Source organism: Atractosteus spatula, chromosome 9, assembly GCF_055471065.1.
Source record: "Atractosteus spatula isolate fAtrSpa1 chromosome 9, fAtrSpa1.hap1, whole genome shotgun sequence".
In the NCBI taxonomy this organism is placed as follows: Eukaryota; Metazoa; Chordata; class Actinopteri; order Semionotiformes; family Lepisosteidae; genus Atractosteus; species Atractosteus spatula.
In genome coordinates, this window is record NC_142714.1 from 46876487 (window position 1) to 46891477 (window position 14991).

At 37.9% G+C, this 14991-nt stretch overlaps 1 protein-coding gene across 6 annotated transcripts in view; it reads right to left on the reverse strand.

Moving 5' to 3' along the window:
• The window catches only part of LOC148828668 (mitogen-activated protein kinase kinase kinase kinase 4), a 62427-nt gene that overhangs the window by 10507 nt on the left and 36929 nt on the right, over window positions 1-14991 (reverse strand). For 3 of the 6 annotated variants that reach the window (XM_088925712.1, XM_088925710.1, XM_088925715.1), the window contains 11 exons: window positions 13634-13765; window positions 11216-11283; window positions 10746-10867; window positions 8779-8873; window positions 7721-7839; window positions 6236-6326; window positions 5263-5433; window positions 4554-4677; window positions 3001-3156; window positions 1412-1555; window positions 827-961 (listed from right to left, as the gene is read on the reverse strand). In XM_088925712.1, the coding sequence (XP_088781838.1) occupies window positions 827-961; window positions 1412-1555; window positions 3001-3156; window positions 4554-4677; window positions 5263-5433; window positions 6236-6326; window positions 7721-7839; window positions 8779-8873; window positions 10746-10867; window positions 11216-11283; window positions 13634-13765 (1357 nt within the window). The remainder of the gene's footprint in view (window positions 1-826; window positions 962-1411; window positions 1556-3000; window positions 3157-4553; window positions 4678-5262; window positions 5434-6235; window positions 6327-7720; window positions 7840-8778; window positions 8874-10745; window positions 10868-11215; window positions 11284-13633; window positions 13766-14991) is intronic. The other 3 variants (XM_088925713.1, XM_088925711.1, XM_088925714.1) reach the window with 3 other exon arrangements.

Here is a 14991-nt window from a genome sequence, read left to right on the forward strand (position 1 = left end):
ACTGAAATGTTATTTCAAGAATATAACTGTCATGCCTACTACTGAGACCTTTCACTTATTAGTAGTGGGACTATAGTACATGTCTTAAAGGAAATAAGCAGTGAGATGTTTTAACACACACATAAAGAGTGAGGAACTGGTCAAGCTGATAAAGGAAAACAAAATTCTCTCCCTGTAGCTTTTAAAACAATCAAAGTTTCATTTAAAAGGGGACATTTTATGTACCTATGAAACACATGAGGCATCACCTTTAGAGATTAGTTTAATAAGGATTTGAGGGCATCTAATGTTTAAATTAGGACTGGTATTTGCTGAAAATATTTGATGATTTCTTTTTGAAGCAATAGTTGGTCAGTTAATCTGTGTATTTGTTCTTAGCAATCAAAAAGAGGACACCTTACCCAGGAGCACCTTCATAAACACTAGGAACACACTTACAGTACTTCTATTGTACCCCTTTGTTGGCTGGGCCGTGCTAAAATGACACAATCTTATTGCACGGTGTGAGAAAGTTGTCAATCAAAGCAGTCTGCAAAAATATCATGATGCTAAACTGCAAAAATGTATGGAACACAGGGAAACATTTAGTAAAAAACAATGTCCCCTCAATTCCTTAGTTGATTAATTGGCTTGATTAAGCTATTAATCAGAACAGCCTTAGTTTTAATCATTGATCTTTCTATTAACGTGTTAACTTAACTTCTCTCACAGAGCAGTACAAGAGTGCCAGTGTAATGGTTCTATTCTTAAAGAAGAAGTACAGAAATCCAAGCATGACAGAAACAGAAGACATCACTAACACGTTATCATGGGAAGCTGGACTCACCAATTTTGTAATTGACACACCCTTCCAAGTCCCCCACTGATGTCCAGCCTTGCCTTTTCTCCACATCAGGATCGTTGCGCAAAATCTTGTTCCGAAGCCACGACAGATAATACAACCTCAGCTTGTTCTTTTTACCTGAAGCAAATAATTCAATATAGCTGTGAAAGTGGTGCCAATAGTAGATGGGTGGCAATCGTATGTATAGTATGCGATTAACAGCAGCAGAATCGTCGATACACAGATCTTTATTCAGCATTGAGAGATTCTCAAGGGCACCACTAAAACATATCCCATATGCTTATCTTTGGTTCACATTGTACCATATTGGATCAAACATCAAGAGCTGCCAACCCTTATGAACAGCAATTTCACTTTGCTGCCATGGCAGCATTGGTATTGATGTGAAACTCTGTAACCGGGGCATGAATGTCCCCTGATACGACACAAGGAAGCATATGGAAGGTGCCGCACATACAGTACAGAAGAGTCTGCCAGCTGGGCAGTCAGCTAAAGAATTCCTCACTGATTGCAGCTGCATCTTAACAAGCATATTAACATGTTCCCAAATCCACCACCGGCACTGACCTGAAATTGTAATGAGCACATTCAGTCCTTCCAGTACGTCCATCTGCTGGAAGCGCCTTCTGCTAATGAGGGAGTAGACCTTCCCTTGACCGCTGCGGTCCAGCAGCCACAGCCCGTTCTCCGTGCCCACCAGCAGGTTCACGCCTGCCGAGAGAGAGGAGCTCACTGCCGAGAGTGCACGGCAGCCCTCAGTGGGCTGGATGCCCAGTCTCTGGTTTTCAAGGAGCCGAACATCTCCTTTTCCACGTTTCATTTCATTTCAAAGTGAACGTGACATAACATCTTCCTTGTGTATTCATTCTGTAAACGTTCAAGAGCTGCGCATTACTCTAATATGGCACAGTGAGAACTTCCTCTGCCAAGTGGAAATGGTGTCAGTACCCTCTGACACTACATTTTAGGAAGGGGTGCTTTTAAATGCAACAGTTACATATCGATACTTGTTAATTTACATTTTACCTCATAAATTTTACAATTCTCAACCCTTCTTTCAACTTCACTCAGTTGCTCTAGGCTGTGACTTTAAAGTTAGCAGAAACTGTATTGCTTTACTTAACTAGCAGCCATATCACCCTGCAACTCACAACTGGCAACTCACTGAAGCTAAGCAGGTGTGAGCCTGGTCAGTATCTGGATTGGAGTCCTCCTGGGGAAAACTAAGGTTGCTGCTGGAAGAGGTGTTAGTGGGGCCAGCAGGGGGCGCTCACCCTGAGGTCCATGTGGGTCCTAATGCCCCAGTATAGTGACAGGGACACTATACTGTAAACAGGCGCCGTCCTTCGTATGAGACATAAAACCGAGGTCCTGACTCTCTGTGATCATTAAAAATCCCAGGGTGTTTCTCGAAAAGAGTAGGGGTGTAACCCTGGCGTCCTGGCCAAATTTCCCATTGGCCCTTACCAATCATGGCCTCCTAATAATCCCCATCTATGAATTGGCTTCATTACTCTGCTCTCCTCCTCACTAATAGCTGATGTGTGGTGAGCGTTCTGGCGCACTATGGCTGCCGTCGCATCATCCAGGTGGATGCTGCACACTGGTGGTGGTAGGAGGGGAGTCCCCATTACCTGTAAAGCGCTTTGAGTGGAGTGTCCAGAAAAGCGCTATATAAGTGTAAGCAATTATTATTATTATTAACTTCTGAAAGACTCCTGGGTAAGTATCACAATACATAATTACAAGGATGAAACTAATCGCTTTTGAATACAATACAATGTTAACCCATGCCATGTGTGATGGACTGGGTCGTGGCATTATTCTTTATTGCTCCACCTGCTTATTTCCACAATCCTGCAGGAACACCAGCACAGGCTAATTGTTCTGAATCACAGGAATGATCTGAAAGATTCAATCCTACATCTCAATGAAACTGATTAAAAAAACACCTCAGGTTTACTTTTCTTCAGACAATAATGGGTGTCCTTCTCCAGGCTGTAATCTGAAGTTGACAGCCAAATTTCAAAACAGTCCTGTGTGTAAGAGGGGTGGTTCAGGGAGCCTATGTACATATTTGGTGTTTACTCAATGATCAGGAACTTTGTTGATTTTCACTCAAGCCCTCCTCTGAACTTCCTGATCACAAGATTTACCCCACAAAGCAGCACACAGGATCTCGGCATTGAATTTCTTCTTGTATTTGCGGATCTCGGGGGTATCACTTTGAGGACGAATGTTGGTGGGATTCACGTTGACCACAGATCCTTTCCTGGCATTCTCCCTTCGGAATGGCTCTGCCTTACAGCCACCTGCAAGTGGAAATTGTACAGTAAATATCCATCTTTTTGATGACAGAAATGAATTCTTTCTACTTTGTGCTACAATGAACCCAAAAAAAACAGAAAATGAAGCGCATCAAACAGAGAGTCATTCCAATTGGAATCAATTCATTTTATTATAGGATTACTTTGATCTGTTTTGACTTGACTTATAATTGCTTGGCTATACATACATTCATTTCCATGCTCTTTTACATTATACAGTATGTCACCATTAACTACTGACCTTCAAAAGTAAGGTAACACCCTCCAGCTTGTGAGAGGAAAAACAATGTAGAAAACATGCAAGCCAAGCTACGTGTTTGTTCATTTAAAGATTCAATGAAGAAGCTCAGCTGGAATGAAATCCAGCAGGTTTGGGAAGTCGAGGATCAGGGCTGGAACCCCCGCAACCCTGTCTTTTCAGAATTATTGAGGGGTCCCAAAATGTATTCACATTAACAACGAGCCCCCTGGATCCTTAACACAAAACACACAGCCTGAACATACACCATTAATGAGGATTCGTGCTGTTAAAGAGAAGGGGTTACTCCATTTGCACCTCTGCTAATGAAATTATTTATGGCATCTTCAATATCCAGTGGAACAGAAGCTCTGTGAATACTGTATGTGGCACTGAGAAGCATTTCATGTTTTATTCACATGCAGGTTTCGCATGTTCCTTTTTTTTCTTGAATTCTGTCAGATCACATATGTTTTTGAAACGTTTCTATTGCATGATGCCATCTGCTAAATCCAGTTAAAGTAGAAAACTTTATTAAGTCCCTACCTTTTCAGCTGAAATCAGTCAAGTGCAAAACAGAGCTCAGGACAAGATGTGACAGTTATTTATCATTGTGAATACAAACTCCTACAGTAATTTGCCAAACACAAAGTAAAACTGCATTCACCTCTTCTTCATCAATAATACGATCAAAATCATTGGGAGTGCTTGACGGAGTTGGTGCTTACCCTGTCTTATGGCATTATTGATAATTTTACCATGCTACTGTGTGAACATCATACAGTACCCTTTGTTTTTCTAAACGTTTTTATATTACATTTTGAATGTTATATATTAAAGGAGAGTTCACTATGAAACAAAAGGATAAACATGGGTGTTTCGAGCACATTTTGAAAGTAGTTTTTGCAAAATGTGATCTAGTCATACTTTTTTTCATAAGAGCAATTTCTGCAGCGGGGTGAATCCGAGTGTGCTTTAGTGGGATCCCATGAAGGCCACTGCCCATCCTATTGATATACGATTTATTGGCCGAACATTAGATGTTTGAAGTTGTGGTAATAATCTGATACACTGAAACAAATTTGCAAGGGTAAGACCTTATATTTATCACAGGCTGGAGTGTGAAAGATATGGGTTTACTCACTGGGACTTTGCCCCACAGGACTTTGGGGTGGGGAGATCTGCAGGAGTCGAGGGTCAATGAAGGGAGTGAAAGAGGAAGAGGAGGAAGAGGAGCTGTTTTTTCCTGGAGGGCTGCTAATGGGGCTCTGCAACACAGAAAACACCAACCCTGTTTTAACCGATTCTTTTGCCTTAGTGACAGCAATACTGCATTGTATACAGTAAATACACCAATCCCATCTCAGAATGCCTGCTTAGCAATCTAGAGACTAAAAGCACAGCAGCACCCTCTGCTGTGTCAAGAATTCATTTCCTCTGCAAGGAATTTAATACAGGTTCATATTTTCAGTTTCTGTGTTTCAGTATTCATTAACTTTTATAAACAGCAAAGAAGAAGGTGACAGACTTGATATGAAAACATAACTTGCAAAAAAAAAAATCATTTGGCTCAAAGTCTTAGTTCAAAGACTTCTACTGTAGCTTATAAGGTATAACCTGGTTCCAAAATGTTGCTCTTCTATAGGAAACAGATTACATACGGCAAGACTAGAGACTAGTTGGAATGCTGACATTGACAAAACACATACATCCACCACTGCATAGGTTTCTACTTGTACTCCAGCCTTCCAAGTGCTTAACATCAGACCTGGAGAGTAGTACACTGTGGAATATACTGTAAGTAAAGTTGTGTGATTAAATTACAAATAGTCAGCAGCTGTGTGAGGACTCACATCCAGGCTGAGAACTCGGTTCTGTGGAGACTGAGGAGTGTGGGAGTCTCTCTGCCTGCTCTGGGGCTCGGGGTTCTCACTCTGCTGTAGGAGATCAGGGAGAAGGTAATTCTGATTGCATAACTCTAACGCCCTCTGCTGGTGGCTACTCTTTAGGTCAGCTACATTCTGCTAAAACAAAGACAAAATACAGGTCTGCATTACTTTTTGGGTGACCTTATCCAACACATTCAGAATTAAGCAATCAGTTCCTTGCATTTATAAAGTAGTTCAAATACAGGAGGGGACCCTCTTCAACCTCTACATGAAGTGTAACACCCACCTGGGTGTTTTGCAGCAGCCATTTTGGGCCAGTAGCCCTATAACGTGCATAGGACATCAGGCAGAGAGCTGAGAAGTACAGTAACTTTGTCAATTGAACAAAGGGAGGCCAGACTATGCAAGCCAAAAGTGGAATTTAGCCAGGGTACAAGGGTTATCACCACTACTCTAATGCAATGGGAGATTAGAATAACACAAGTTAAGGGTGTGTACAGCTGACAGAACTTGTATTGTGAGGTATTGTTTGTCTAAAATGAACAGGTGCATATTATAACAAAAACGATTGCATACAAATGTAGATTCGTGTGACTGTAGTAGTTTGTTCTAAACAACACATAAGCATGTGGAATGCACCCTCTAGTGGCCATATCTGAAATAAAACAATGTTCAGTTATTTCAACTTCACATGGTAGCTTTCAAAGAAACATTAATGTAATTTCTGCCTATTAAAAGGGGGACAACTGGTTTTTACAATAATCCAAGTGAGTGTAGTTTGGTTAATTTCTAATTCTACCTGATGTATTATGCTTATGGTACACTGACTCCATATTACATCCGAGAAATTAAATGGCTACACAGTTAGAACTAATGACTCAAAATATTAGGTATATAGTTTTTGCCCATCATTGCTGCTAGGGAATAGTAGTTTTACCTGTTGTTGATTTAAATTGCAGTGTGGCTGCAATACAATTCCTTCAGGGGTTGTTCGTAAAAATCTCCCTTTCCCATTTCTCATCACGGGCCTGTTTCACAGAAGGAAAAAGGCAAAATTCACTATGAAACAAGCACTTAGTGTCAATGAACTCCAAAATTCAGTTGCTTAGCCAAACCTTAATAAAGATGGAGTACAGGTGTAATCTGAATTATTCTGCGTTATTCGTTTAATTCGTCTTGCTGAGAGAACGACACTGTGACCTTAAGGATGAGGCTATGGTATGCTTCCTTCTTTTTACTAGAAATGAGTCAGGGAGCTGGTGTGAGGGTGGTGACAGAGTGAAGAGAAAGATGCAAAATGATAATGCGTATGTGCTGTAGAATCTAAAACGTATATGGTACATAGGCCAGCAGGAGTGGGCATGGTTAGGATCTGACCTCAATCTTTTGTTTCAAATCTAATCCCAGAGTAACAGAAGACTTAGGTAAGATTATTAGAATAAAGGGTCTCACAGCACTCTTTGTTCAGATTGGTAAAGGAATTCTAACATTTTTCAGTTTGAAATATCAATACCTAAATATTTTTCATAAACTCAAAGTTTAAATATTATTCCTTTTCATTCTTCATATTTTTAATTCAAGGCAAAACATATCTTCCCATTAAAGTCGCCACTTCTACAGTACCACCTCTCTAGGATGGTCCAACTAAGAGCTCTTTCAAAACAACCTCTTAGGACTTCCAGAAAAAAGAAAGTACTTACAGAAAGGGGATATTACGCCTTATAAAAACTCAGGCTTTCCTTACAGAAACAAGTCTTTCCAACAGTAGGATGAATTTCAGATACTTGGAATTTAGTTTGTTCAAAATGTAAAAGTCACATGCATGGATTATCCAAAATTATTTTAGGCAGGGTGAGTTTTGAGCATCTGTGGAAGAGGGATTATTTTCAAGTAGGCCAGCCAAGGTCTTTGGATAAGAGTGGTTAATACACTGCAAGTGGTGAAATGACTCACACTCAGGAGCATGCCATCTGTTAAATATTGCTTAACCGGTAATGAATCGAAACTTTTGTAAATTGATTTTTTTTTTATGTGCGGGGTAGTACTCTGAAACAAAGTTGGATTTTCTCTTTCTGTCTCTGTAGACATGGCAGATACAGTATGTGCACATCCAGGTACTGACCTCTGCGAGAGAACTCTGAAAGGTCTGGTCCCTGTTATCACCTGTGCTATGCTGGAGACTTTGCCTGAGGACGCAGATAAAGCTTTAAATTTTAATCTCTTGCAATGCAATGGAGCACATGTCATTAAGGCCAAGGCAAACCCCACTGGCTTGAGGCCTTAAGCAGTCTTGGCTTGACTTGAGTCCTGTCCTGTCGCTCCCCTGATAAGATCAGCACTGTGCACTGACTACAACTGCTAGCTGGAAAGAAGAAGTAGTTAGACAGACATAGTGAGAAAAATCACAGAGAAGTTTACAAACCGGAAGTGGCTCCTTTCATCGTCATCGCTGCTGCCAACTTCGTCACTGGATGATGAATATTCTGTGGCCTTCACAAAAGGACCAGGGTTTGATTTTATCCCAGAAGAATGAACTGCTACCTGCAAAACAATAAATGCCAGGCATTGCACAGGCATTGTTTGTGACGCATAATACAACCATACAAACAGCTATAACTGTTTACTTCATTTTTTAATAAAGCAAGATTAAGGCTAATCAAACTAAACAAAATATGGCTTCTTTTCTTCAGCAAAGTGTTCCTTTTCCCCACAGAGATAACCAAATAAAAAGACTGTGAAAAAACATTAAATAATCCTGGAAAAATCTTTATTTCACATACAGTTTTCCCAGATTCCAATGTGATGTTTTATCTGTTCAAATAATAGAACCTGAGTAGAATCTAAGAATACAGCTGCTCTGTCATCATTCCCAAAGGGCGCAAACACGAGTGTAATCTACATTATGTTTATATGGCTATATTTCTTGAAATTAAAGAATAGTGACAGCAAATAAAAGCCCTACTCAGAAAAAAAAAACTTATTTTGTCTGAGGCTTTAGCTTTGGATTTCAAAATAAAATTATATGAAACAGATTAAAATGGTCTGACACAATTACAGATAATTTCTAAAAGCATTTTTGTTATTAACAGTCAGGAATTTAAGAACCAAGGCATACGCTTAGATTATAAACATTGAGATAAAATAACTATTCCAAATATTACAAGATGTGCAGACAATTTGTCCTTCACAGAGTTATTGAGGATGTAGGGTAACAACTGTTTTTGTTAAGAGGGGTCAAGTATTTCAAACATTTTCCAAAACATAAACAAAACCAAAATTACATACATTACACATAAAACATTCCGTTCCTTTAACAGTTTTATAAAATATACCCCAGTAATAGTCCATAATAATCTTTTGTTTATGGAAGGTTTCTTTTAAAGCAAAACTTGTTCTGACACTACTGAGTGAGAAACCTCCCCCTTTTGTAGTATAATTAGAAAGGGCATAGACATTCCCATAGCTCAAGTCAAAACATACTTGGTGCTGAAATGGCACTCCTGGGCAACCATCTTGTGACTTTTTGAACTGCTGGTGACGATTTTGTGGGAGAGGGCTGTCCATCTTTGAAAAACCTGAAAGATGAATACAGGTCAGCATGAGATGTCATTCTGCTTACTATGCTTTCTATCAAGCCCTGCAACCCCAGTTACAGTATTTTTAAACTATTATTTCGATTTAATGCATATCCTATAGGATTAATTGGCCTTAATGAATGAATTCATAAGGGTTCAGATATTGTGTTTATTTCCCCACTAGTGTAACAGAGACTTACAGTTGCTTAATCGTATTCCATGTTTCGCTATTTAAAATTCTTAATTTGCTGAGGTTCAGAGAGGACAAAAAGTTACAAATGTTTTTCAAAGCTTCTCTCTATTTATAACCCAGGAGCTGTGACTCATTACATACATGTGCCTTCTTACGACACTTCAAACGCTACACTATCCCGCGCCTGTGCATCTTCAGTGAGAACCCGACTTTCATGAAACCCACAGTTTGAAGGACTACAAACTTGCAGTTTTTGATCTTTACATCTCTTTTTTAGTATCTTCTAGTGCCAACTGAATTCATTGAAAAAGGACTCTTCTCGACAAAGTAACAAAGAAAGTCAGAGGCAGAAAATAACCTGGGCAACGTTACTTCTGCACTTTAATTTCTTTGTGCTATTTTCAGCAGTTGCTGTGCACCCATTAATCGTACTTGCATTCTCCACCCATTCAACCACACAGCCAGTCAGTCATCCCCATGCCTTTTGTACACACCCACACACCACATAAATAACCTGCAGAAGGTTTACAAAACAGAAAAGGGCTGTGCTTTCAGTTTCTCAGAGGGGCCAAATACTTTATTAAGGTTGTAGCTAAAACAAATCACATAAATAAAATAATTTGGGGGTGTCCTTTTTTATATAAAGATCCTAAAGAACTTGACAATTTATATTAATTGATATAAAATCCATTTTAGGTGAACAAAACATGAACATAAACTAATACTCCAATATATTAGCACAAAATCTTTTTGATGTGTAAGCATTCTAATAGCCGAGTGAACAGTAATGAGCTTCACGCAATAGAAATAATATGAAACTTTTTCATGGAGTGCACAATTGACTAATTTGCATTATTTGGATTATCACACACCTAAAGCCTGCTTACTTCTGGAGATGAATGAGACATCCTCACAGTTGGCACAAAAACACAAAATCCTAAGTCACAGAACAGTATCAGGGAAAGTACACCATGTCTTCACAGAAATTTAATTGAACAGTAAAACACAAACCAAAAGGCACAAGTGGAAACTATGTGGAAGTGTGTTTAACGGTTAGAACAAGAGGCACTTCTTCAAGCACAGTGCTTTCAGTTAATACTCTTTTTAAAGAGTAATCTGGAAATCTGAATAACTGAACATGAGAAAGAACAGCACTGAGAACATAAGAAACTGTGGCAGTATGGAACAAGCTATCCTGCCATGTTCTTGAAGCCGATATCATGGCTTCTTTTAAGACATACAGTAGCTGGATGAGATGCTTGGATCAATTAGCCTCTAATGCAAAAACAGGCTACAAAGACCGTATGGTCTTCCTCATTTATAACCTTTTTTTATATCCTTATTAATTTACTACAATCCTTTTTACTGAGATGCAGCTTTCTCTTTTCAGTTGAAAATATGTATGTACAGTATAACCTAGGGCACTGATTTTAACCCACCCTGGGTGAGGCCCAGCCCTGTAAATCTTCTAACTCCATCTAAATCAACTGTTGCTCAAGCCTGTGAACATGCGATCATTCAATGAAGCAATTACTGTTTTCAATTAAGGATACTATGACCCTTGATTATTGGATAGTACCCAAACTCTTGTTCCCAATGATCTCTAAATCTAAATCTAACTGTGAAATTGGTGATCAAATGGTTACAAATGTGCAGAATACCCTCCTCTCCTTTGTTACCTTTCTTATGTTCCTCTGTGAAAACAGATGAACCTGACTGACTGCTGCTGGTTGAGCTACTGGTGCTGAGGGGGGAAGTCGGCGTTGCCACCTTGTCTAGCAAAGACAGCTGCTGGAAGCCACTGGGAATATATAAAAAAAAAGTTCATACAATTACAATTAGACAACCACTCAATGTGTAACATTCACTTTTGGTGAATATGAAGGCAAAACCAAAGTTAAACATCCAAGTCTTGTGAGCCTGCAAAATACTTAGCAGTGGAACTATAAGCAGTTGTTTTCATTTTCAGATTCATGAATCTTCTCTTGTCAAATCAGATAAAACCAAATAATTTCCTGCATTTTTTTCAAGTAATTTACATAAAGCACTAGATTCAACACATGCAGAGAATCCTTTGTGTATCATTCTCATATCTATGTTTCTAACAACATTAGAACATTACTACATTATTATATTTAAGTAAACCCACCTGATGGAATTTTTCTGGTGATTTGAAAGTTCTCTACAGTAAAACTTTGATGTTGTTCGTTCCGGAACCTTGAAAAGAGGATTTAAAAATGAATGAGAAAAACAAAATCTCAGAAACACTGTTTTCTTCTACATTTTATCTATGGGTGATAAAATGAAAATATTTCCACAAAGTCTGCATACAGTATGTCTTGAGGGATTCACACCACACCAGTACACATACAGTACTGTATGATATACAGTTCCTCGAATCTCTGGGATAAATCCGGTTTTTTTTCTGGTTTTAGAGTTACAGCTAATTATTAATAAAAAAAAATCTTTTGTACAGTACTTTTGGTACTCAAGGCTAAATGGAAGGAAGGAACCACTGACTAAGCAATTTTAAGTTTTATTTGGAAAAAAAAACAGAACATGTGAGACTGACAATAATGATAGCCAATGTTATTTTCTATTTTCCCTGAACACCAACATTGCCTGAAATGCAAACACTGAACTTCAGGAACAAAAGTTTTGCAACAAATGAACAGATAATAACTTAGTTCAATACGAACTGTAACTAAGCTAAAGGAATCTTAAGAGCTGTCTGCAAAGTGACAGAATATTAGATTAACGAATATATTCAGTAACTAGTCATACATAAGCAAAATAAAATGAATTCAGTCTTTCTGAAGATGATCGGAATTTCATTGTGGTTTTAGAATTTGTACAACAAGCACCTCAAAATGAAGGAACACCGCCCTCTTAAAGAGGAACCGATCTGTAAACATCAGGTTAAAAGGGTAGACCAACTTCTTGAACTTAATACGCCTTTCCTCAGACAACATTGGAAATGGAAGGTGAAAAAACCTAAATGTACTGTAACTTGCAAACAGCAAGTACAACTCTGGTAAAACTCAGGCAAGTTTTAAAAAAAAACAGAGGCTGGAAATGTACATGCTGCAGTGCTTTGAGTTAAAACTCTTTAAAAAAGTAATCTGGGAATATGAATAACTGAACATGAGAAAGAACAGCATTGAGAACATACTGTAAGAAACCTCACCTCAGATTGAAAAGAAAATTTAACAGTGAATACTATGAATACATTCTACTTGATTGAGGTTTGTTGGAACATATTGTAGCAATGTGACAAATACATATTTTAAAGAAGCACAATATTCAAGTCAACACTTAAGTATCTATGCTGGAACTATTTTCACAGCTTCCACACAGTTTTACATCAGTTTTTCTGCATTTTATGATGCTCTGCCATACTTTTACTCTGCTTTGTTGTACATATTTCAACACTGTATTACCACTATAAACAAAATAGGGAAAATTCAAAATAAAGATGAAAAAAATGTTTTTTTCAGATTATTGCTTTTGGAATTTGCTGAAGAAAGCAGCAGTTTCACAAGCAAAGACCAAATCTTGTGAAATATGCTATAAAAATACAGCATGTCTATCACGTTGTAAAAAGTGGCAGCATTTTGGTCACGGGTGGCATAAGTATCCTTAGGGAAGTCACGACCTCATGAAAGGGCCTCAGTTTCCTTTGCCAACAAGATCAATAACAAGCAATGAAATGAGGAAATACTTGACATGCGCTCATTTACAACAACTGTACACTGCAAAACAGATTTCTTCACCCAAGTGAAATATTTTCCCAGCAAGACAAATAAATACATTGAGAGAGGCAAAATGAAGGAACAGGTCACATTCCTTTTAAAATGCTTAATGAAAATTTCTAAAGAAAGCAGACTTTTTTAAGACAAACACAGAATTGTACTGATCTGCAATGACAGAACTACCATTTCTTTCCAGCATTAATGCATAGGAATGTTTCCTCCTCTTCCATACTGTGGAAATTCACAGTGGAGTGAGAGTGTACAGTGGATGAGACTGTCAAACACCTCTTATAGGTGAATAAAATAACCTATATGTAGATTTCTACATATAAAACCACACTTACTGTATATGTAGAAATGTAGATTTCACACTCATATCTGAAATCTTGTTCCATTACATATTTGCTACCTTCTCTTAAAATTGCACAGCATCTGCTATGACAACAATCTCAGACCTTGACATTCCTTGCACTCTAATTATAACTTTGAAATATAAAACTGGGCTCTTCACTTGACTTTATGGGTACGAGCTTATTGAGATACTGTATGTTTTCTCCACTTGATCCAATGCAGCTTTTCAATATTTTCTTCTGTGACAAAATGTTGATATTATATGTATTAATGTCCTTATTTCCTTTTTAATAGTTCCTCCTTAAGAAATACTTTAAGAAATGTTCTGCTCTCACTTGTAAAAACGGTTTTAAAAACAGCAAAACAAGAGCTTGATTTTATTCTTATCCTGGGTTAAGGCTTTTCAGTCCCAATATCCTCTCTGTATGTCAAGATGCTTTTTTCAAGCAATGTCTGATGGTTACCTTGGGGGGTAGTTCCTCAGAGTTTGAAAAATCCCAGAAAACATCATCTTGATCCGGAGACAGTGGACTCATGGCCATATCTGACAAAGAGCTGCTGTGCTGGGTATCTCTGCTCAATCTGAGATTCGCATTCTGAAACACACGGTATGACAAGGTTACTATTTTGTGTTAAATGCAGTACCTACCACCATTTAATTTTTAAAAGCAACATGTATTAGTTTCATGATCACTTGTGAGCATTACTATAAATCTGTCTCAATACGTATAGACACTGATTTACTTTAACTGATTATTTCTACAGCACGCTATAGGTAAAACCAAGCTTTTTTGCAAGAAGTGAGATACCTGGGTATTTTAAAGCTGAAACAAAAAGCTCCCATACACAGGTCATGGGCAACTAACCTTAAAATAACTGTACAATGGAGGAACACCACCAGATGGGTCTCACCAATGCTTACTGAAGACCACAACACATTGATAATTGCAGATTTGTTCAATAGTTTTCAAATTGATACATTTTTAGCACACATGGTGACATACGACACACACCACACACTAAATGACAAAGACCAAGCACTGAGTACAGGAGCACCAAATTCATCAGTTGGAGTGTTTGGACAAGAGTCAAGTTGAAAGTCTCTTGGTTTTGATGATAAAGAACCTTGGATAAAACTTGAAACTGCTCTGGCTACAACAACTTAAAGAATTCTTCGCTGAGGGAAACAAAAATGATTAGCAAGACGTACAAATGTATTTCCATATAGGGGTTTAGTGCTGAAAAATGTGTATTGTTGTGACCACAAAATTAAAAGGAGTAGCATTGCAGGCCTTAACATAATCAGATAGTGCAAGTATTTTAACAAAACCCTTGTATTAGGCTACTCCCAACCGTATAATTAGGTCTTAAACTGCCAAATGTTAAAGATGCACATTTTTCCTGTTACTTCATTTTTTACTACTGTTTTTGTAAGTCTATTTCAAATGTGCTTTTTGCTATTTTTGTTCTGTGTCATTTCCAGAGCTAATTTGTTTAAAAATAGTTCTGGAAATACAGCTACAGTAAATTCTAAATGGGTTGTGAATATATTTCACATTTGTATTAGCTTAACTGTGTGATGTTTCATCAAAGAGTTTCCTCAGTCCTAAACACAGTCAATTTTTCAAAAGATAATTTGTCCTACAGTATGTTAACTGAGAAAAAATAACAGGAACTTGACAGAACATACAGTGTCTAATACAATGAAGAAACAGCACTATGTTAATGCAGATGTTGAACTACTGTATATACCACTTTTAAAATAAGTTTAACCCTGTTCCCACAACAGGGGAATAGGAAACTACATATATCTTCTAGTAAG